At 41.1% G+C, this 23,640-nt stretch overlaps 1 protein-coding gene across 1 annotated transcript in view; it reads left to right on the top strand.

Moving 5' to 3' along the window:
• The first annotated feature begins 4,969 nt into the window (after positions 1–4,969).
• Positions 4,970–23,640, top strand: part of MDN1 (midasin AAA ATPase 1) — a 167,775-nt gene continuing 149,104 nt past the window's right edge. Inside the window, exons 1-6 of the mRNA XM_029943195.1 lie at positions 4,970–5,235; positions 14,140–14,366; positions 19,921–20,145; positions 20,651–20,758; positions 20,845–21,037; positions 23,269–23,511. Of these exons, the coding sequence (XP_029799055.1) occupies positions 5,104–5,235; positions 14,140–14,366; positions 19,921–20,145; positions 20,651–20,758; positions 20,845–21,037; positions 23,269–23,511 (1,128 nt within the window). The 5' untranslated portion in view covers positions 4,970–5,103. The remainder of the gene's footprint in view (positions 5,236–14,139; positions 14,367–19,920; positions 20,146–20,650; positions 20,759–20,844; positions 21,038–23,268; positions 23,512–23,640) is intronic.

The following is a 23,640-nucleotide window of genomic DNA, read 5'->3' as shown; positions in this document are numbered from 1 at the left end:
GTCTTAGTTCAGGCTGCTAGAATAAAATACCACAGACTGGTGACTTAAACAGCAAACATTTATTTTTCACAGTCTGGACGCTGGTCAAGGTGCCAGCAAATTCAGTGTCTGATGAGAGCTCTCTTCCTGGTTTGTAGACAGTTGTCTTCTTACTGAACGCTCACATGGCAGAAAGAGAGATTAGGCTCTGGTTTCCTCTTGCAAGGGCACTAATCCCATTATTGGTGTTCCACCCTTATGACTTTACTTAAAGCTAATTACTTCCCAAAGGCTTTGCCACCAAATACCAAATACCTTGCCTCCAGATACCATTAATTTTGGAGGGCACAAACAGTCTGTAGCAATCTCATAATTCAGTTTCCCCCCCCATATCTTTCTTTTCTATTTAATTACATTTTTAATATTTTATTTTTAAGTAATCTCTATATCCAACATGGGACTTGAACTCAGAATACTAAGATCAAGGACTGTACTCTACCAACTGAGCTAGTTAGGTGCCCCTGTCTTTCTTTTTATGTCTTTATTTTATTTTGAGAGCCAGAGACAGAGACTGAGCAGGGGAGGAGCAAAGAGAGAGGGAGACACAGAATCAGAAGCAGGCTCTAGTCTCTGAGCTGTCAGCACAGAGCCCGACACGGGGCTCGAACCCATGAACTATGAGATCATGACCTGAGCCAAAGTCAGACGCTCAAGTGACTGAGCCACCCAGGCACTCCACCACCCCACCCCCTGCCTTTCTTTTTCTTTAAATTCATCTCTTGAGGGGCACTTGACTGGCTCAGTTGGTTGTGTCTGACTCTTGCTTTTGGCTCCAGTCATAATCTTGAGGTTTGCGAGTTTGGACCCTGAGTCTGGCTCCGCAGTGATAGTGCAGAGCCTGCTTGGAATTTTTTCTCCTCTCTCTCTTCTCTTCTCTCCTGTGGTCACCTGTGTGTGCGCATGTGCACTCTCTTTCTCCCAAAATAAACAAACACATTTTTAAGAAGCTTATATCTTGAAAAATTGTGTTTTTGACTTGTAGTCTTTCTCAACAGTACGGCTTTTGCTGATTACATATTCATAGTGCAGTTTAACATATTTCTCTGCTCTTTTTATTTTCTGTATATTGGCAGCTAGATCCAGAGATTTGATACTTTTGAGAAGATGATTGGTGGTATTATGTTCTTTTTATTTTTTAAAGTTTATTTATTTTTGAGGAGGGTGGAGAGGGGCAAGAGAGAGGGAGAGAGAATTCCAAGCAGGCTCTGCACTCAGTGCAGACCAAAGGTGGAACTTAATCTTACAACTCTGAGATCATCACCTGGCCTGAAATCAAGAGTTGGTCACATAACCAACTGAGCCACCCAAGTGCCTCCAAAAGTAACCAGTTTTTAAAAATATTATTATGGGGGCGCCTGGGTGGCTCAGTGGGTTAACCCTCAGACTTCGGCTCAGGTCATGATCTTACAGCTCGTGGGTTCAAGCCCCACATTAGGCTCTGTGCTGACAGCTCAGCATCTGTAGCGTCCTTCAGATTTTGTGTCTCCTTCTCTCTCTCTCTGCTCTCCTCCCACTCATGATATCTCTCTCAAAAATAAATAAACATTAAAAAATTAAAAGCAATAAAAATATTATTATGTAGTCATGGATTTATAACATGTCAATTCATTGCAATTGTTATATTTATTGAAACTCAAATTGTACCATCATTGGTCAGTGGAGGTCTCTGTAAGTTGGTGCTGTAAAGGAGGAAAAGAAATAATTTTTCTCACCCACGTTGGGTTCTCTGGCTTGGGCCCAATGAAATACATTATCAAGAGACAGATTAACAAGAGAAAAACAAACATAACTTTATTTTATTTTTTTAAATGTTTTTTAAGCTTATTTTTGAGAGAGAGAGAGAATGTGTGAGCAGGGAAGGGTCAGAGAGAGAGGGAGACACAGAATCAGAAGCAGGCTCCAGGCTCTGAGCTGTCAGCACAGAGCCCGACGCAGGGCTTGAACCCATGAATCGTGAGATCATGACCTGAGCCGAAGCCAGATGCTCAACCGACTGAGCCACCCAGGCATTCCCCATAAATTTATTAACGTGTGCATCATGCATACACATAGGAAGACTCAGAGATCAGTAACTCAAAGAGGTAGATAAATTTTGGCTTATATAACATGTTAAAAAAGAACAATAAATTTTTAGAGAAGTGACAAAACAAAGGAAAAGAACTTCGAGTTTCTGGGGGTGGCCAATACTTCAGTTTTAGCAAAGTATGTTATGTAGTTTCTTCTGATGCTGTCTCTGTGTTAATAAAGGTCTACAGTTGTATAGAATGAAGGGGAGACACTCTTAAAAACATATCCTGCTTTTAGGCAAATAAGGGGGGCAGAGAGCTTCCATGTCTGCTTTTCCTCAATTGCCTTCAGTTCAAGAAAGCTAATTTTCTAGAAGAACAAGTCATGAACTTGTAAAGAAATGACAAGGCAGCAGAGGTTTGGGTTAGAGGCAGTAAATTGTAGGGAAGTGACTAGGAGATAGATGGAGGGAAAACTAGTGGAAAATAAGGGTTATTTTAGTAAGTTTGTTTGTACATACCTATTTGGTGTCAATTACCAGTCTCGGTTGATAAGTGCCTTCTTTTATTCCTGGTAAAGTGGGGTGGAGACCTTTTCTAGTGGGAAATTTTATGCCCTTCATATGTAGAAAAGGGGGGCAAAGTCAGGGAGCCCTCCCTGCATCTACTTTTTATATGGCCTAGTTTGGGGTGGCATGTCCCAAACTCCTTCATGCCTAAGTGGCATATTCTGCTGCTCTTTAGTACTTGAGTCCTTTTGACATGACCCTAGTAGTCTTTTTTAAAATATATATTATTCTACTGTTTGTTATTGAAAATTTTCTATGCAACAGTAGAATATAATGAACTTTCACCTGACATCGTTCCATTATCAGTATATTGCCAATCTTGTTTCATCTATACCTACACATACCCTATTCCTTGCTGATCATTAACATTATTTTTAGAGCTTTTCCTTTTTTTTTTTAAGTAGGCTCTCCACACTCACTGCAGGGCCTAATGTGGGGTTCGAACTCATGACTCTGAGATCAAGACCCTGATATTCAACTGACTGAGCCACCCAGGCACTGCCAGAGGTTTTCTGAGGTATAACTTATATACCATAAAGTTCATCCATTATAAGTGTGCAATTTAATGACTTTATTCCATTTATAGAGTTACACGACCATCAGCACAATACAGTCTTGGAACATTTCTATCACCCAAAAATGTTGCTTTATGGTTGTTTGAGAAAGGTCATAAGAAAGAGTGTGCAGAGGAGGAAAAAGAATTTTCCTTTTACCCTTCTAAGTTCTTGGGCAAGTCAGCTGTCATTAAAGACTGACTAACAAGAAAACAACAACACATACGTTTATTAACAAGTATACTTCACATATACATGGTGGATACCCAGGTGGAAAAATGAGTAAGTCCTCAAATGTGGGTAATTTTTCATCCCACTGTGCTATGTCCTCAGGGAACCCTCTCGATTTTGGGAATTGCAAAAACATAATTTATGTAGAAACTTTTTTTTGCCCATTTCAACAGGTCCCTAGTTCTGGAAGTTCTGTGCTTGAGTTTGAGTTCCCCCAGAAGCAAACTTTCAAACCCTAGAGGAAAAAATTCAAATATATTTTTTAAAATAATTTTTTAAAAGATTTTATTTTTATGTACTCTGGACCCAACATGGGGCTTGAACTCACAATCCTGAGATCAAGAGTCACAGTCTTCACTAACTGAGCCAGTCAGGCACCTGCTCAATACCTTCTTAACATACTGAACCACAGTATATACTTGCTATTAGAGATCTACCCCGCCTTTAAAAACTTTTTAGGGATACAGTTTACACAAGGTGCACAAATCTTGTGTACAATTTTTTGGGTTTTTTTTTCTTTTTTTTTTCTTTTTAAAAGATTAAAAAAAATTTTTTTGCATTTATTTATTTTTTAGAGACTGAGAGGCAGAGCACAAGTGGGGTTGGAGCAGAGAGAGGGAGAAAGAGAATCTGAAGCAGACTCCAGGCTCCAACCTGGCAGCACAGAGCCTGACACGGGGCTCGAACCCATAAACCGTGTGATCATAACCTGAGCCAAAGTCTGACGCTTAACCAACTGAGCCACCCAGGTGCCCCTGGTTTTTTGCTTTTTAATATTTACCTACCAGAATAACACCACCAAGAGGAAGATAAGGAAACATTTTCCTTACCATAGCATGTTCCCTCAGGTTTCTTGGTTGTCAACACTCTCCAAAGCAACCATTAGCTCGACTTTGTCATTATTTTGGCTTGTTCTTGAACATCACATAAACAAACTTTCAGGTTCTCTTCAACTCCACCCTTTTTAATAACGTAAGAATATAATATAAAGTATATACCCTGCTTTACTTAAATATTCCCTAACTGAACGCTTATTTCCAATATTTATATTAAGATTGCTGCAGGATGGAGTGCTTGGGTGGCTCAGTCCTAAGCCTCTGACATCCGCTCAGGTCATGATCTGGCAGTTCTTGAATTTCAGCTCTGCATCAGGCTCTGTGGTGACAGCTCAGAGCCTCGAGCCTGCTTCCCTGCTTGGGATTCTGTATCCCTCCCTTTCAAAAATAAATAAACATTAAAAAAAATAATAAAAGAATGCTACAAGGGGGGGTGCTGGTCATGCTTGTTTGTAAGTTTCCACAGGAGCGAGGCACAGTGGGCTGAGGATCACCTGCCGATATGGCTTCCTTCGCTTCAGGGCCTCCGGAATCTCCTCTCTCGCGGTCCCGCCACACCTTGTCTCCGAGACCTACTATCACTGCAATAGTGGAACCCGACACACCGTAGCTATGTCGGCTTCAAATGCTCTCCCGGAACAGGGGCGGTAGTGACTCCCTCTGTTTCCGCTGCTAAGGGGGCGGGGCTGGGGCCGCCCAGCCGCCCCGGTCTTGGTCGAGGGTTGATGACGCAGAGCGCCGCGTGCTCCCCCACGTGTGCTGCAGTTCTCCCGGTGTCTGCGGGGCAGCCGGGGCTGGTTTTCCTGGAGGTGTAGTTGCCCGCACCTCTGGCGGCTCGGGGGCTCCGAGGACTAAGTAGGGAGCTCTGATGGCCGCCAGGAGCGGAGGGTCTGCGGTCATGGAGCATCTTTTCCTGGAGGTGGCGGCCGCGCCGCTGCGCTTACTCGCTGCCAAGAACGAGAAGAGCCGCAGCGAACTGGGCAGGTTCTTGGCCAAGCAGGTAAAAGGAGGGAGAGGGAAAACGCCAGGCGGAGCCCTCCGCCCCCCGCCCCTCGCCCGTCGCACGTGTCCTGCTGCGCTGAGACGCGCAACTTTAAGGGAGGGGAGACGCAGCGTTCTGGCTTCTTGGTCCCCTCCCCAGGGGCTGGGCAGGGGAGGAGACGCCTGTGCGTGTTTGAGGAAATTGGAAGAAGCCTTTTGTGTGTATCTGAGAGTCCCTTCCATTCTCCCCCAACCTGCCTCCCTTTCTGTAGCGGACGTGCCCTTCCGAAAGAAATGTGGTTTGTTTTTCTGTAATTGAAGTTGTATCTCCCCGCTTGACATGTGTATTACTTAAGTGTGCCAAGTCTAGCCACCTCTGTTAGTCTGGGTGACTGTTTTTCTTTTCAGGCCCATCCTTTAGTTGTGGCCCGCTGACACGTAAGTGATTGCGTCCCTGCTTTGCGAGAGGCACAGTATGGTTCTGTGACGAGTGAGGGAAATTCGTTACGGTCTCTGCCCGCAGGGAACTTAGCATCAATTTTTGGAGACTGTTCATAAGCACAGAAAACAACTGAAGGACAAAGCAAGACGGCTAGTGCTAACTGTGTGACATTAACCGTAGAGATTATAAAGTGGACTAGAGTTTTCTAGGAAATGGGGTTTGGACTTTTTAAGAGCCTTCTCTGACTCCTTGCGGTCTAAGTTGAAGACCTTTATCATGAATTTTTTTTCCACGTTGCATTTAATTTCTTATTTTATGCTTCCCCACCCCTAATATCTCTGAGCTTCTTGAGAGTAGAAAATGTGTTTATTTTTTTCCTTCTAATGCCAGTATTTAGAACTTAATTTATTCAGTCACAGATGCATTGTGTACACATATATCCTTTTGCTCAGGAAGCAACGGAAGTATTTTGGGTATGGAGCTGTAGAGAACTACCAGAGAGGCATTTCTCTTTGGTGAAAAAGGCGGGGGTCAGAGATACCCTGGGGCTTCTGGCCTCCGAGCCCCAGTGAAAGGAGCCACTAAACATGGTGAGCTGTAGAAAGGGAACTCTGTTTTGATGGGTTGGACTAAAGAGATAATCAGTTTCTATGAGCTGAGCTTGTGGTGACAGGGTCCTAAGTTATGTATTGTTGATAGATATATTTTTCTGTAAGTGCTAGAATTTAGAGCAGAGTTCTGAATCTAGGAAATCATAGACCAGCAACAGGAGATTTATGTTTCCCCACCACTGTAATTGGGTGTAGAATAGATGTTTATGTACTGAGAGGAGGGTGGGGAGATGGTTTGTAGCCTTTATTAGATAGTTTTAGAGAATCCGAGGCATGTGAGAACCCTTCCTGTGGATTCGGAGATTGTATAGAAATAGTATTGTAATGCCCAAGATTTCAATATCACCCCCAAAAACCAGAGACCACCAGGGAGACGGAGGCACGCATGCAAAAGCAAAGGGCGGGTTTATTACGGCTTAGGCTCGCCGGGCCTAAGTTCAGTCTCACAGGTCTCCAGCCTTCACCAACGCAGTGGATCCGTGCTGAGAGCCCCGAACAAGGGCTGAGTAGGGTGTTTATGGGGTTTGGGAAGGGGGCGTGACAAGAAATTGTGACATCCAATCATTATTGTGTAACAGCATTGGCAGTAACTAACCATACACATTGTCCAGGGTGTTCGTTACTTGTGGCAGGACCCTATTACAACATTTAGAGTACCTTTAAAATCAACCAATTACAGGGCGAGCCTAGGGTCTTGTTTGGTGACTCTCGGGTTAACTTTAACATTAGGTAACAGGGTCCTATCTAAAGTTCCCATCTGCAGGCCTCACCTTTAGGAATGTGGAGAGTGGTAGCTGGCCTTCCCTGATTGGGTGTTGCGAAGGTGGTCTCTCTTGCTCTAGGCAATGTGTAACTGCCTGTTAGTCTGCGGGAGCTGAAACCTAGGCCTTCTAGATCAGAGGGGAAGCTTAAAGCCTGTCATGGCGCCTGTTTGGTTTAGACTCGTGTTCTTAACAGCATTAGACTCGAAAGCTACTAGAAAGTTCAGTTGAATTAAGGAGATTGGGATGCCTTTGCTTTTCCCTTTTCTTTGTCTTACATTCTCTGTCAAATTCTTTCCTAACTGTGTCTTTCAGGTTTGTTCCTTACCATTTTCATGATTAATTTCAAGCCTTTCACTCGGAAGAGTTGATTGTGTTGCCATTCTGCATTTATCCTAATTTTGGAAACAAAACAATTTTTATTGGAAAGCAAAGCCTTTTGAAACATGATTCTCGTTGCAATTGGGATCTGAAGTAAGAATTCTTTAGGATTGTGAGTTTTTGGGTTTTTTTTGTTCTTTATCTCAGCTGGTGACAGCAACTTCTCTCTATCCACGTTAGAGAACTGAGTGTCCTCGCTCTTTTCACTCCTTTTCCTTCACATACGGCCAAGTCTTCCATGTTTTATTTACTCAGTATTGAATCTTTTCCTTCCTTTTCATCCGTATTGTCACCACTGTCCTGCAGTTTTGACTCCCTTCCAGTGTGTAGGTTTTCAAACACCTCCAAGCAATTCTCAGACACAGACTGTCTTATAATTTAACTCAATTCTGGCACTGTCTGCTTGGAGATAGCATGAGACCCCACGTGTTAAGGGCTCAGTTTTTCAAAACTGTCCCCCACCCCCACCTCTGATGCCACTGGAAAGTCCTGCATTTCTGACCAGCTGGTTGTGGATTGGAGATTCCTAAAACCCTCTCTTTGGGTTTGATTAATTTGCTAGAGTGGTGCACAGAACTCCGAGAAACATTTTGCTTATTAGATCACTGGTGTATCATAGTTGGATAGAATTCAGGAACTGCCAGATGGAAGAGAGACACAGAACAAGGTATGTGAGAAGGAGTGCAGAGCTTCCATGCCCTCTCCAGAGGTGACACTCGCTCCACATACCCGTGTTTTCACCAGCCTGGAAGCTCTCCTGACCAAGTTCCTTTGGGTTTCTAATGGAGGCTTCATTACATAGGTATGCTTGATGAAATCTTTAGCCATTGGTGTTGGAACTCATTGACTAACCCCTTGGCCCTTTAGGTGGGGGTGGGGGTGGGACTCAAAGTTCCAACATTAATCATTTGGTTGGTTCTCTTGACGACCAGTTCCATTGTTGGGTGTTTTGAAAAATTCACCTCCTTGGGCCCCCGGCTGGCTCAGTAGGTAGAGCTTGCAGTTGAACTCAGGATGGTGAATTCAAGCACCATGCTGAGCCTAGAGCTTAAAACTACAGCAACAAAAACTCCTCAAGGAATTGACCTTTTAACATAACAAAAGTCACCTTTATCGCTCTGCTTACTGGAAATTGCAAAGGTTTTAGGAGCTCTGTGCCTGGAATGGGGTTGAGGACCAAAGAAAAATGTGTTATAAAATCATAATATCACACATCCTTACCTCCTTGATCACTGTGTTCAGGAAGAGCAAAATGCTTAGGAGCGTGCATGGATATTGGAACAGAAGTATGGCTAAAGATCAAATTCTCTTTTACATAATTGCTTTTGGTGCCTTGAACAAGTTAACTCTCTTGAGTCATAATTTCTTGATATATTACATATGGTGGCTACTGCGTAGTTGGAGGGGCTCTGGAACCAGACTGTGACATGGTTTCTTGGTTCTAGCTTTGTGACCTTAACCCTTTTTTTTATTTGTCAGTTTCCTTATCTGTAAAATGGGGAGAATATTACCTACTTTATGGATTGCTATGAGGACTAGATGCCTAGACTCTGCCTCTCCTCCATGCACAGTCTGTCTGTCTGTCTGTCTCTGTCTATAAATAAACATTAAAAAAAAACATCAGTGCATGTGAACTATAATAATACTTTTTTTTTAATGTTTATTTTTGAGAGAGCGATAGAGTGCTTGTGCAAGTGGAGGAGGAGGAGAGAGGATCTGAAGTGGGCTCTGTGTTGACAGAAGAGAGCCCAATATGGGGCTTGAGGTCTCAAACCGTGAAATCATGACCTGAGTTGAAGTTGGACCCTCAACTGACTGAGCCACCCATGTGCCCTGATATAATAATTTTTAAAAACAGTTTTATTGAGATATAATTTAGATGTCATATACTTCACCCATTTAAGTGTAGCATTCAGCGGTTTTTGCTGTGTTCATAGATGTGTGCAACTGTTATAGCAGTTTTAGACTGATATTTAGACATTTTCATCCTTTTGTAATTTTTTTATTTTTAATTTTAAAAAAAAGTTTATTTTGAGAGAGTGTGCAAGCAGGGGGGGAGAAGAGAGAGAGGGAGGAGAGAGAATCCTAAGCAGGCTCTGTACTGCCAGCACAGACCTCAATGTGGGGCTTGAACTTGCCCTCCACAAGGGCTTGAACCTTGAGATCATGACTTGAGCTGAGAACAAGAGTTGGATGCTTAACCACCTGAGGTACCTAGGATCCCTTCTTTTTTTATTTTTAAAAAATTTATGTGGGGCACCTGGGTGGCTCAGTCGGTTAAGCGTCCGGCTTCAGCTCAGGTCATGATCACACGTTCGTGTGTTTGAACCCCACGTCAGGCTCTGTGCTGACGGCTCGGAGCCTGGAGCCTGCTTCAGATTCTGTGTCTCCCTCTGCCCCTCCCTGCTCATGCTCTGCCTCTCTCTGTCTCAAAAATAAATTAAAAAAACACTAAAAACAAATAAATAAAGGGTAGGTGAAATTAAAAGAAAAAAAATTTTATTTAAGTAATCTCTATTCCCAACATGGGACTCGAACTCATGACCCCAAAGTCAAGAGTTGCATGCTCTTTTGACTGGGCCAGCCAGGTGCCCTGACATTTTCATTATTTCAAAAGGAAGCCCCCATACCTTTTAGCTGCAGCACCCCCCATTCCCACCTAGTCACTATGCTCTCCCACAGCCCCTCAGGCAACCACTAACTTACTTTTTTTCTCGGTGGGTTCCCTAGTCTGGTCATTAGTAAGACGTATGAATTTGTCTCCATTCTATGTAAAAGTGTCCTATTATCTCTAAAATAAAAATTCAAGCTTTCTAAAATGGTATATGAGGTATTTTATATTTTTTGAAAATTTATTTAAAAATGAAAGAAAATTTTTTTTCTCTCATCTTTATTTCCTTTTTTTTTGTTTGAAGTATTTTAAAATTCAGTCCAGTGGTTCTCAACAGGGGCAGTTTTGCCCCCAAGAGCAAATCTGGTGACATTTTTGGTTATCATGGCTGTTAGTGGGGTTGCTTCTGGCATATAGTGTTTAGAAGCCAGGGATGTTGCTAAATATGTTACAATGCACCGGGATAGCTTCCACAAGGTATTTTCCAGCTCCAAATATCAGTAGTGCAAAATTTAAAAAGATACTCTAAATATATATGCACCTAACAACAGAGTATCAAAATATGTGAATCAAAAGGTGACAAAAAAGGAAAAATAGACAAATTCACAATTATAATTGGAGACTTTGACACTCTATCCTGATTAATTGATAGAACAAATACAGAAAATCACTAAGTATATAGAAGACCCACTGTCAATAGACTTGATCTAATTAACATTTCTAGATTGCTGTGCCCAATAACTATAGAATACATGTTCTGCACGTCTGGAACATTCCCCAAGATAGAGCATATTCTGATCCAATAAACAAGTTTCAATAAATTTAGGAGACTTAAAATCATACATGGTATAATCAATGACCCCACTGGAATTAAATTAGGAAAAGAAACCCCCAAAAGATAGTGGCAAAACCCCCTAAATGTTAAAAATTAAATAACAAAATTTAAAAAGATGGTTAAAGAAAAATCACTGAGTCAGAAAATCATTTGGACTGACTCGTAATTTAAACAAATTGGAGGGGGACACTCCTGGGTGCCCAACTTTAGCCCAAGCCATGATCTAATGAGCCCCACATTGGGCTCTGCTGACAGCTGAGAGCCTGTAGCCTGCTTCAGATTCTGGAGCCAAGATCCAGACTCACATGCTCTATCAACTCATCCAGCCAGGTACTGTATAACATTACATTTTTATATTAGGATAGAAACATTTGGAATAAGTGATTTTTCTTTTTTTCAATGTTTATTTTTTATTTTTTTTGAGAGACAGACAGAAGAGCGTGAGTGGAGGAGGGGCAGAGAGATAGAGGGAGACACAGAATCTGAAGTAGGCTACTGGCTCTGAGCTGTCAGTAGAGAGCCCAGCATGGGGCTTGAACTCATGAACCGTGAGATCAAGTCAGAAGCTTTACCGACTGAGCCACTCTGGTTCCCCAATAAGTGATGTTTCTTAAGTTTTCACCATAGAGAATTAGACAAGGAAGAGCAGATTAAATTCAAAATAAGTAGAAGAAAAAGAATAATAAAGGTAAGTAGAAATTAATGAAATAGAAAATGGACAAACAGTAGAGCAATCCAGTGAAACCAGAAGTTGATTCTTTGAAAAGACTGATCAAGAATAAATGGGAAAGATCCATAGGGCATCTGGGTGGCTTAGTTGGTTAAGTGTCCAACTTCAGCTCAGGTCATGATCTCACAACTTGTGAGTTCAAGCCCTGTGTCAGGCTCTGTGCTATAGCTCAGAGCCTGGAGCCTGCTTCAGATTCTGTGTCTCCCTCTCTCTGTGGCCCTCCCCCGTTCATGCTCTGTCTCTCTCAAAGATAAAGATTAAAAAAAAAAAAAAAGAATGGGAAAGATCTACACTATTAGGAATGAAAGAGTGCCACTGTTACAGATTTCAAAAAGAGTAAAAAGATAAGTAACAATGGGGCACCTGGGTGGCTCATTTGGTTAAGCGTCGACTTCGGCTCAGGTTATGATCTTGCAGTTGTGGTCTGTGAGTTTGAGCCCTGTGTCAGGCTCTGTGCTGTCAGCTCAGAGCCTGGAGCCTGCTTCAGAGCCTGGTGTCTCCCTTTCTCTATGTCCCTACCCCACTTGTACTCTGTCTCTGTCTCTCAAAAAAAAAAAAAAATTAAAAATAATGAAAAAGATAAGTGACTAATATGAGCAATATAGGTCAAATCAGTGTTGAAGAATACAAACTACCAAAGCCCACTCAAGAAAAACAAGCGAGAAGTAGAACAGAAACAAGTTAGGAATAGAATAAAACTTCCTCAAGCAGATACAGGGCATCTACAAAAACTTAATAGCTAGTATCACAGTTAATGTGTGAACAACCCAATTTAAAAATGGATAAAAGATTGAACAAACATCACAACAGATGATAAATGGCCATTAAACACTTGAAACATTTCTCAACATCTTTGGCATCAGGGAAATTCAGATAAAGGCACCGGATTCCACTCCCCCTCCTTTAAAATGGCTAAAATTTCAACTGACTGTACTATGTGGCAGTGAAGTTATGTGGCAACCAGAGGTCTCAGACATTGCTGGTAGATGTAAGCTGGTACAACTCTTTGTTTTAATGTTAAACACTGAGGGCACATAAAGCATGTGAGTTCAAGTCCCACATTGGGTTAGAGCTTACTTAAAAAAAAAAAAAAAAGACTAAATATCTTTTTTTTTCAAGTAGGCTGCACATTCAGCGTGGAGCCCAAAGTGGGGCTGGAACTCAGGATGCTGAGATCAATAGTCAAATGCTTAACCCATTGAGCCACCTAGGCGCCCCTTCCTCTTCATCATCTCCCTCAGGGGCAGAGGGGAGAAAATCTTAAGCAGGTTACACATCCAGCACAGACCCCCCCCCCCCCAGGGCTTGATTTGAATTTCATGACCTTGAGATGACCTGAGCTGAAATCAAGAGTCAGATGCTTAACCGACTGAGCCACCCGGTGCCCCTCTTCTTTTTTTAAATATCTGATTCTTCTAACCCAGTTTTCCAGATTACCTTTCCAAGAGAAAGTTCATAAAATGATATTCTGTCTGGAAGCTTTTTTCCCAGTCCACAAGTATCTGTTTCTATATAACATGTCCAATAGGTTGCAGGGTTTTTTTCATTCATTTTGTAGGTGATGTGTTTCTTTTTCTTCACAGTATAACCACTTACTATCTTCTTTTTTGAATGGTATCTTTAGAGGGCTTGTTTATAGGGACATTCAGTAGTTAAAAATGTCATAGCATGCCCCTGTGAATTATGACCCAATCCATTAAATTTCCTTGCAGGACTAATATTTGTAGAAATTGTTCCAATTCAACCCCTTTCCCCAGTTAGTGCTCTGTTCAGAAATAGGAATTTTGGGGGCACCTGTGTGGCTCAGTTGTTTAAGCATCCAACTCTTGATTTCGGCTTAGGTCAAGATCTCTTGGTCATGAGATGGAACCTCGCATGGGGCTCTGCTCTGGGTGTGCAGCCTGCTTAAGAGTCTCTCCCTCTCCCTCTCCTTCTCCTCCCCCCCCCACCCTCTCCTTCTCTCCCTTTTTCTCTCTCTTCCTCTCACCCTCTTTCCCTCTCCCTCCCCCCCCAAACAAACGAACAAACAAACAAAAAACTAGGTGTTTTTATGAGTGAATGCCCTATAATTTGGAAGACTTTGTAAGAGCTCACATGTAAGGTGACCTTTTCTGAGAGAGAACTTTAGAGATATTTTTGCATGTGGTATTTAGATTGGGCTCAAGCTGCACGCTTAATAGATAACCATTTTGTGTGAAATGCCATAGGATAAATTCATAGCATTGGACTTGCTGGGTACGACCCTTAGGTAGTTTAAACCTGCTGTCTCGATGGCAGCAAGGGTTGTATAGACCTGCATGCACACTAGCAATATGAGACTGTGTAGTTCACTTCATCCTCAAACCTCAGTGAACTGAAACTTCTTTGTAACAGCCTTTTACATTAAATTACTAGTACTCTTCTATTATAAAACCCTTTTGTGTTTTATAAGATAAATTTATTTATGAAGTCTGGAAATTGGATGTTTTGATTCTAAGCTAGGACTTTTGCACTTCTGCAGCAGTGCTAATGAGTAGCATTTACACAGATTCATTGTTTTGCCTTTTTCTCAGGTGTGGACACCTCAAGATCGCCAGTGTATCCTGAGTACCTTAGCACAATTACTTCTGGATAAAGACTGTACTGTGCTGGTTGGTCGCCAGCTGCGCCCTCTTCTTTTGGATTTGTTGGAAAGGAATGCTGAAGCCATTAAAGCTGGAGGCCAAATCAACCACGATCTACATGAGAGGCTGTGTGTGTCTATGAGCAAACTCATTTGTAACCATCCTGATGTCCTCCCGTGAGTAACAAACAGTTTTATTTTGAGTAACAGTTTTATTCTTCACTTTTCTCCTTGAGGTATAGTAGAACCTGCTCTCTCCTGGGAGGTAAAGGGGTTTGAGCTGAGAAGAGGGGAAATACAGGAAAGAAGGAAGATAAGTGGTACTGTTTTATAAAAATTAATCACAACAGAATCCCTTTATCTGGCTCAGTTTAGTGACCAATTACAAGGTTTCTTTTAAGTCTTGGCCATTAAGACCAGTCTGGAAAACTAGCTAAGTTGTGTTCTTTGGCTTCAAGATTTGTATGATCTGGTGAGGTAAAGCAGATTTAAAAAGTTTCAGCTGAGGCTCTTAACAGCATCCATTTCAGATAGATGTAATTTTTTGCTTGCTAGAGCAGCTGAAGGGGAGGTTAGAAGAGCTCTGGTGTCCTTTCTAACTTTCTATAATGACCTGTCCAAAGCAGTTTTGTGAAAAGTTGCTTTAGAACTGGATTCTAATGTATTTCTCTTTTAAGCTGCTCTGTGTCCAGCCTGGACTGGTTCACCCCTCCTTAGGCAGCCTGGTGGTCCCCTACTTGTGAGACGTCACCATATTGAAGTCAAATGTATTGTGGACACCAGATCAGCACAGTGCACTGCAATCCAGAGCTAGAGTCCAGCAGTCCTGCCTCATCCACCTAAACACCTGGGGCTACCGGCACGTGCCACTCTATCTGCCTTTGTCTTTTAAATTAATAGCAAAATATCATTAGTACAGAGTAGTCAGAGGGCCAGCACAATGAGTATTAGAGGTTTTTTTTTTTAATTGAGAAGATAAAGAACTTTCACTCTAAACTTGAATAGTATCTATGCAACTAATAAGAGTGTTTTTTATGTCTATCCCTTATTTATTAGTTTTCACCAACTTCAGCTTTTTTGGAAGTGTGATCTCTATAATCTGGTTCTTGAACGAAGGGAATAAGAAATGAAAGCTTGGCAGAAAACCGTAATTTATATGATCTTTCCTTTTTTTTTTAATCTTTATTTATTTTTGAGAGAGTGTGCGCAAGCGAGCTAGGGAGGAAGGAGCAGAGAGAGAGAGTGACACAGAATCTAAAGCAGGTTCCAGGCTGTCAGCACAGAACCTGACAAAGGACTTGAACTCACAAGCCTCAAGATCATGACCTGAGCCGCACTCGGACACTTAACCCACTGAGCCATGCAGGCATCCTGGATGAGCTTTCCTAAAAGGGGAGGGGGGAAGTGGACCCAGTTTAATGGAACTGGAAGATACACAGCAAATATCATCATCATACGTGGTAATTAGGAACATATGCTGTGGGTTGACTGAGGGTTGAGATTGGAGATTGTGGCCTCACTTAGTGCTTTAAATTTAGATGTACGTGACTGTGTTACCATTTCATAAGGTGTTCTCACTGCCCTGTATGCACTATATAGAATTGATGTATGGGTAACTCAAACCCCCATTTCTCCTAAGCCATTGTGGTGGAGTGCTTCTGGATTGTGTTTGAGAATCATTCAAATGATGGATCAGTTAACATCCGTTTCGCACTTTATGTTCTAAATGCATGTGAGCACAGAGCACACCCCTACTTTTTCTTCTTTTTATTTTACCAAGGCAGTATATTTTATTTACACTCCCACCTTGTTCCAAAAATTATATAATGTGGTTTACGATAGAGTGATAGAATAACTTAAAAACAAGCCATTAAAAAAAAAAACTGTGTAAATGAATCAATGCACAGTGTAAAATAAACTATAGACAATGGTATAGAATGAGATTTTGATTTTCAGTTTTAAAAATTGTAGCTAATTAATTCAGCATGTGCCCTAAATTTCCTCTGTAGAGGAAATATACTTAATGTGTTTGGGATATACCAAATATATTTAGATAGGATACAGTCTTACATTCAGTAGATATAAGAAGACCTTTTTTGGGGCCATTTACCTTATCATGGAGGTAAGTGGTGGTAGGAAAGTCAAATATAGGGGCGCCTTGGTGGCTCAGTTGGTTAAGTGTCTGACTTTGGCTCAGGTCATGATCTCACGGTTTGTGGATTTGAGACCTGAGTCGGGCTCTGTGGTGTCAGCTAGCTCAGAGCATGGAGCCTGTTCCGGATTGTGTCTCACTCGCTCTCTGCCCCTCCCCCACTCATGCTCTGTTTCTGTCTCAATAATAAATAAACATAAAAAAATTAAAAATTAAAAGAAAGTCATAAATATAATGGGTCGTACGTTTTGTAAACAGTTGAATATAATGCTAATAGAGGCCTGAGCCAATACTTAAGGGGAGCAAGAAAATCATTAAAGAAGAATGAATGCTTTTCTCTTGGAAATCAGAGAAAGTTTTGTATTGTGGCAGATTGTGGAGGAAGAGGGAGGAGAGAAAGAATGAAGACAAAAGAAATAGGATGGCAATGAAAATCTAGGGGAAAAAACTGGAGAGAAGGATCCCAGTCAAGCTCCTCAGGCTCCTAGTGCCTGCTATTTACTCATTTTCCTCAGGCTCCTAGTGCCTGCTATTTACTCATTTACTGGTATATACCTCTTTCTGAGCCCAAAGTGTTGTTTGGGGGCTTCCATGTAGTCTTAAATAGTTAAAAAAATTTGTTTTAATGTTTATTTTTTGAGAGACAAAGAGACAGAAACTGCATGAGCAGGGGGAGGGGCAAAGAGAAAGAGACACAGAATCTGAAACAGGCTCTAGGCTCTGAGTTGTCAGCACAGACCCTGATGCGGGGCTCAAACCCACGCACGAATCATGAGATCATGACTTGAGCCGAAGTCAGACGCTCAACTGACTGAGCCACCCAGGCGCCCCTTAAACACTTCTTTTTCTATACTTGCTTATACTGTTTGTTCATTACTGGGTTCCTGCTCCCCCAACCCCAGCTTTATTGAGATTCAATTGAGGTATCTTTTTATTGACTTATAACATTGTATACATTGAAGGTAGAAAACATAGTGATTTGATACATGTATATATTATGAAATATTTACCACAGTAAGGTCAGCTCACACATCTTTTACTTCACATAATTATCATTTTGTTGTTTGTTCATTACTGTTTTTGATTCTAGAATCTTTGAACACATTTTATTCTTTGGCAAATTCTTTGTCAGGACTTTGTGAGAATAATCCTGGTCTGTTGATTCTTTCTCTATTCTAATGTATTAGTTAGGATTCCAAGTTCTTTTTTTCTCCCCAAAAGATTTTACTTTTGGGGGCACCTATGTGGCTCAGTCAGTTAAGCATCTGACACCTGTTTCGGCTCAGGTCATGATCTCATAGTTTGTGAGTTCATGCCCCACATTGGGCTCTTCACTGATGGCTTAAAATCAAGAGTCATATGTTTTTCCAGTTGAACCAGTCAGTGGCCCTTTAATCTTAATATTATAACATCTTAAGTCACTGTTAGCCTTATTTCAAATCTTTAGAGAAGTAAACTAAATAGCTCTCAGTGTCAGAGCCAGAGCTGGACCACAAGTCTTACTTCTGGATGTTGGAAAGACTGATGAGTTGCTCGAGTGGCTCATCCAAGATTAGATGTTTAACTGGGTGGTGTTTCTTGTTGTGTTTTAGACCTTATACTATTTTATTCGGGAAAGAGACCGTCTTCTCAGTCTTTGGATGTTTTTAAGGATAAAACTGATCATGTTATTCTCTGCCTAAAAATACTTTATTGTTACTTATATCAGAATTTTAGGGCACTCTCTGAAAATGATGGGTCTTTAAAGAAAAGCAAGTAGTCAAGTAAGTTTGGGAGAGAATATTGACTAGTTTCGCCTTTGTATGTTTATGGTGGACCACGATTGTCTTTCTTGCACTGACCACACGGATGTAGGCCATTGCCAGTGTACTCTGCTTATTTCCCCTGGTCTTCCTCCAAGAAGGGAGGTCAACCCTGTATCAGGTTGACCACTTGGTTGCTACTTCTGTCTCTGTTACTGCCTGCTAGTTTCACATGTGCTGCCAACATCAGCTGCCTCTGAGCTAGTGGAATACCAGCCTCTCCCCACCAAAGAATTATTGTACTTTGGCAGCATCCTTGTGGAGGAAAAAAAGTCCTGTTTTTTTTTTTTTAATTACAAAGGTAATATATTTAAATAATAACAATACAGAATTGTAAAAAGTGGAAGTCCTGAAATTTCACCCTGAAATTCTACTTTTTAGAGATAACTGTTACTAATAGTTTGGGATATTACCTCTTAAGTCTCTCTTCTTTTTCTCACTCTGCCAGGTTTTCCTTTTTCTTTTTTTAAGTTTATTTATTTTGAGAGAGGTAGTACGCATGTGTGTGAATGGAGGAGGGGTAGAAAGAGGGAGAAAGAGAGAGTCCCAAGCAGGCTCTGCGCTGTTCACACAGAGCCTGATGCATGGGGCTGGATCTCACAAACCATCAAACTGAATCATGACCTGAGCTGAAATCTAGAGTTGGTCACTCAACCGACTGATTCACCCAGGCATCCTAGCCAGGTCTCTTCTGAGCCACAGCTGAATCTTCTGAGTCCCATTTTCCTTGTTCTTCAGAATATCATGAGTGTTAACTTACCAAGCCTCTATTTCTGTTTGCCTGACTTGCTTATAGAAGTCTAAGCCTTCCCACCCATCTCCTGAGTTCTCATTCTCTCCCCCTCCCATAATAGTTCTGTGTTTGGGGATAGATTGAGCCAGCGATGTGGGGTATATTCCCGTGGTGCTTCAGTACAAGTTGCTGTGGGCAGCAGATTCGAATGGACCCTACAGCTGCTCTGCCACATTCCCAATGAGCTCCTGAAGATTCTGCTACTTACCACTAGTTCACTGAGTCATTGTAAAAGATTGCAACTCTGGAACAGGCTGATGGAAGAGACTGCTTCATAATACTAGATTTGGCAATGATTTTTTTGGATGAAACCAAAAGCATAAGCAACAAAAACAAAAGTAGACAAATGGGACATCAAACTAAAAAGCTTCAGCACAGCCAAGGACACAAGAATGAAGAGACAATGTAAGATTGGGAGAAAATGTTTCCAAATTGTGTATCCAATCAGGGATTAATATCCAAAAAATATATAAAGAGCTCTCTTCCTTCTTTCTGTCCATCTTTTCTAGTCTTACTGCCTTCCTTCTGTGTTCCACGAAAATCTATTCATCTCTTTAGATGCAACCCAACCATCTCTTTTTGACTCCCCCTGATTCAGCTGAGTCTTTTTTCTTTGTGCCTCTTGTTGTTTCTGTAAGTGACTGTCTTCCTCAAGGAAAGTATCTCCTTGGTTTTATTCCCCTGGAACTTAACAGTGTCTGGATCCTAGTGTGAGGTCAATAAATGTTTGTTGAAAACTCGTGCATTTTTAGTAGAAAACACTTGTAATAAGTGGTTTTTGTATTCTCTTAGTTAGGCATCTCATGCCATTGTCCTGGTTCCTGAACTTGACCAGGATACAGTCAAGGACTAAGTAGCTTCATTATTTGTTTCTTTATTCTCAGACCCTTGGAAATTCTGTTGTATTCTGCTGATCTGTCTCATAGTGGAAATGTATACTTTGAAATCTTCACCAACAAATGAAAGAAATTTCTCTTTCTGAAGGTTTGCCCTGAGGTATTTCAAGGACACTTCCCCAGTCTTTCAAAGACTTTTCCTAGAGAGTTCAGATTCAAATCCTGTCCGCTATGGGCGCAGGCGGATGAAGCTCCGGGACCTAATGGAAGCAGCTTACAAGTTTCTGCAGCACGAGCAGTCTGTGTTCCGGGAGCTCTGGGACTGGAGTGTGTGTGTCCCTCTCCTCAGGAGCCATGACACCTTGGTCCGCTGGTGCGTAGCTCCTGGAATTTTCTGGTGCTTCAAGTGTGGGTGGGGATGGTAGAGGGGGTGTAGAATTCTGTGATGAGGTGGGAAAGGAAAGTATAGAAAATGTGTTATTTTTGTTCTGGTGGCTTTTGGGTTCCTATTCCCTTTCCTTAGTCATGCATCTCCTCAGTGGAAAATGAGATGATACTAATGGAATTCCACCTTTTTCAAGTTCTGTCAGGTGAATCTGTCATACTTGATTTGTATTTTCTACTCTCAAATGTATTAAAATGTATTATATTAATTCTATAAGGTTTCCTTTTTTTCTTTTTAAAGTTTTTTTTTAATTTAATTTTTTAGTAATCTCTATACCCAACCTTACAACCCTGAAATCAAGAGTTTCATGCTCTATGAACAGAGCCAGCTGGGCATTCCTAAGATTTCCTTTTCTAATGTTTAGTTGGCTAGCACATTTTCTTCTTGAATCAGTTGCTTTTCCTGAATTTATATATACTTTGGTTTTCTCCAGGTACACAGCTAATTGCCTTGCTTTGGTCACCTGTATGAATGAAGAACACAAGTTATCATTCCTTAAGAAGATTTTTAATAGTGAGGAATTGATCCATTTCAGGTTGAGGTAAGGAGGAGGATTCCTGGAGATATTGATGTGGCTGTGGCCTTACTGTGCATTAAAGTAACTGATGAAATCCTCATTTTCCTCAGATTACTAGAAGAGGCCCAGCTGCAGGACTTGGAAAAGGCCTTGGTTTTGGCTAATCCAGAAGCCTCCCTTTGGCGTAAGGAGAAGGAGCTGCAGTACTTACAGGGCCATCTTGTTTCAGCTGACCTCTCTTCCAGGGTGACTGCTGTCTGTGGCGTGGTGCTGTCTGTGCAGACACCAGCCCTTGGAGAGCAGGTATATTGGCATTAGTAGGGTGTGTGCCCTATTCTCCCCTCTTAAACATTGAGTGTGTTTTTTCCCCTTGGCGGACTCTGTGTTATAGGTGTGAGCCAAGTTGAGTTTTCCAAATTGCTGTTCCATTTACAGAACTATTCAGAACAGATTAAGGAAAATTTACCCAGGGTCCTCTTCTCTGATAGTTCTTTGATGTTAAATTAGAATGTCTGATGATGCCTATGTGATGCTTTTAACTTTAGCAAATCACTTCCTTGTATTCTCTTATTAACTTGCCATAATAACTCTGTGAAGTTGGGTAGTGCATGTTGTGATACCATATTTATGTAAAATAAAGGCAGAATGACTGGCCTGGAGACCCTTGGGCTCCCCTTTGGTAGAGACAGTGCTAGGCCCAGCTATAACTCCCAACAACCTCTTTCTATCAGGATATTCTTTTTCTTGTTAGGTGAGAGACTAGTAACTGTAGTGAGCTTTCTCCCTGTCATATGAAATGAGCTTCTTTCCAAGAATATGGCTCCAGACCCACACTTTGCTTATAGATCAAAATATAGCTCTGTAATCTGAAACTGTTGGGAGCCAGTCTTTAGTCAGTTGTCACTTTGTGTGATGGTCAGGCTCTTTTTGGAACAAGTCCTGAGTCATTCCTTGAACCATTGAATTGTCCATTGGGGAGTATAATTAAAAAAAAAAAGCATACATTAAAAATATGCACATCTTAAATGTATAGCTTGATGATTATTCATAAACTGAATATATCTATGTAACCAGCACTAGGACACCAGCACTTCCATAGGCCCTTGTGTTTCCCTCTAGTCACTAAGGTCCCTCAAATCCTAACCATTTTTCTCACATAGATACGGTTTGAAGCGTTAGAATTTTAACATAGGGAAAGATTCTAGTTGTGATAGGTTTGATGTTGAGCAGCAGTGGCGAGGCACTGGAGCAGAAGGACAGGATGGTGCTATGGCCTAGCCTGCCTGCTAAATTGCTGAGAGTAACAGCAGAGAGTTCAAAAACTTCCAGCCCTGAATCTCATTTTGTCCTCATATATCTATAGGAGACTAGCCGTGTTTGAGAAGTTACTATTTCTTAAAAGTTCTTAAAATTCCACTTTTCCAAGAGATTTTTTTCTATGTTATATTAGGTACATTACTATTTGAAATTCGTTTTAATGCAGTAAAATACAACATTTATCATCTTAAACTTTTTTATTATAAGTAAACTCTACCCCCACCCTGAGGCTTAAACTCACAACCCTGAGATCAAGAGTTGTATACTCTCTGAGCCAGTCAGGCACCCCATCCATCTTAAACATTTTTAAATGTGCACTTCAGTGGTGTTAAATGTATTCATGTTGTTGTGTAAACGAACTCCAGAACTTTTTCATCTTGCAAGGCTAAGACTCTATCCATTAAACATGGGGAGCATTTTTATTATTTTTCACATTTGGTATGGAAAATATCAAACATACTGCAAAGTAGAAACAGTGGTGTAATGAAGCCCCATGTACTCATCACTTGGCTTCAGTAATTATAAATTTATGGTTAATTATCTTTCATTTATACTGCTGCACACTCTCCCTACACCATCTGGGAAGCAACTCCCAGATGTCACATCATCTCATGCCTGAATATTTCAGTATATGTGTATAAAGGAAAAGCACTTTTAAAAAGCCATTATTCTTTATTACACCCCCAAAATGTAACAATTTTATAATACAAAACATCCTTTTAGTGTTTATATTTCCCTGATTTGATTTCCCTGATCTGTAAATGTATTGTGTGTGGTTTTTTTTTAAGTTTTTAAGTAGGCTCCACGCCCAACATGGGGCTTGCACTCACAACCCTGAGACCAAGACACATGCTCTACTGACTGAGTTTGCCAGGCACCCCTATTGTGTGCATTATTGATCTTAGATAATGAAATCTTAGACTGTGGCTAGAGGAAGAAAAACAAAAATATACTCATGAGATTAGGTTTGCCCCCATCCCTCATGTGCCAACGTTTTTGGCTTCTTAAACTTTGGGAGACTTTCCTTAAATTTATTAGCAAATTCTGTCAAAAGGGAAAATAACCTTATTTTGAATAACCTACCTATTGTTATTATAGTTCTGATACTACTAATTTAGAGGTTTATGTAAAGGTCAGTGGAAGCATTGTAGAAATTAATGTGTACCCTTTGGAGGAAAGACTGTGACATGCCTTTTATTTTTCTCTTGCCTTCTTAGGCTAGTAATAGAAGTTCTTCTCGTGAACAAGAGCTGGCCTTTAGGTCTTATGTGCTGGTTGATTCAATCTGCAAAAATCTTCAGACGCTGGCTATGGCAGTGGCTTCTCAGAATGCTGTGTTGCTGGAAGGACCAATAGGATGTGGCAAAACTTCCTTAGTTGAATACTTAAGTGCAATGACAGGTAGAAGGAAGCCCCCTCAGCTTCTTAAAGTCCAGCTTGGAGATCAGACCGACAGTAAGGTAATTAAGAAATGGAAAGTTTTGGTGAGTTAGCATGATTATAAATGTTTGCATTAAAGTATTGTTTTTTCTAAGGAGATGTGAGAATAGTTATTGGTCTTCCTCATAACTGATGGGACCAAGGTGTAA

The sequence above is a fragment of the Suricata suricatta genome, chromosome 7 (genome assembly GCF_006229205.1).
Source record: "Suricata suricatta isolate VVHF042 chromosome 7, meerkat_22Aug2017_6uvM2_HiC, whole genome shotgun sequence".
Classification (NCBI taxonomy): Eukaryota; Metazoa; Chordata; class Mammalia; order Carnivora; family Herpestidae; genus Suricata; species Suricata suricatta.
Note: the sequence above shows the minus strand (reverse complement) of the source record. Positions and strands in the feature narration are given on the sequence as shown.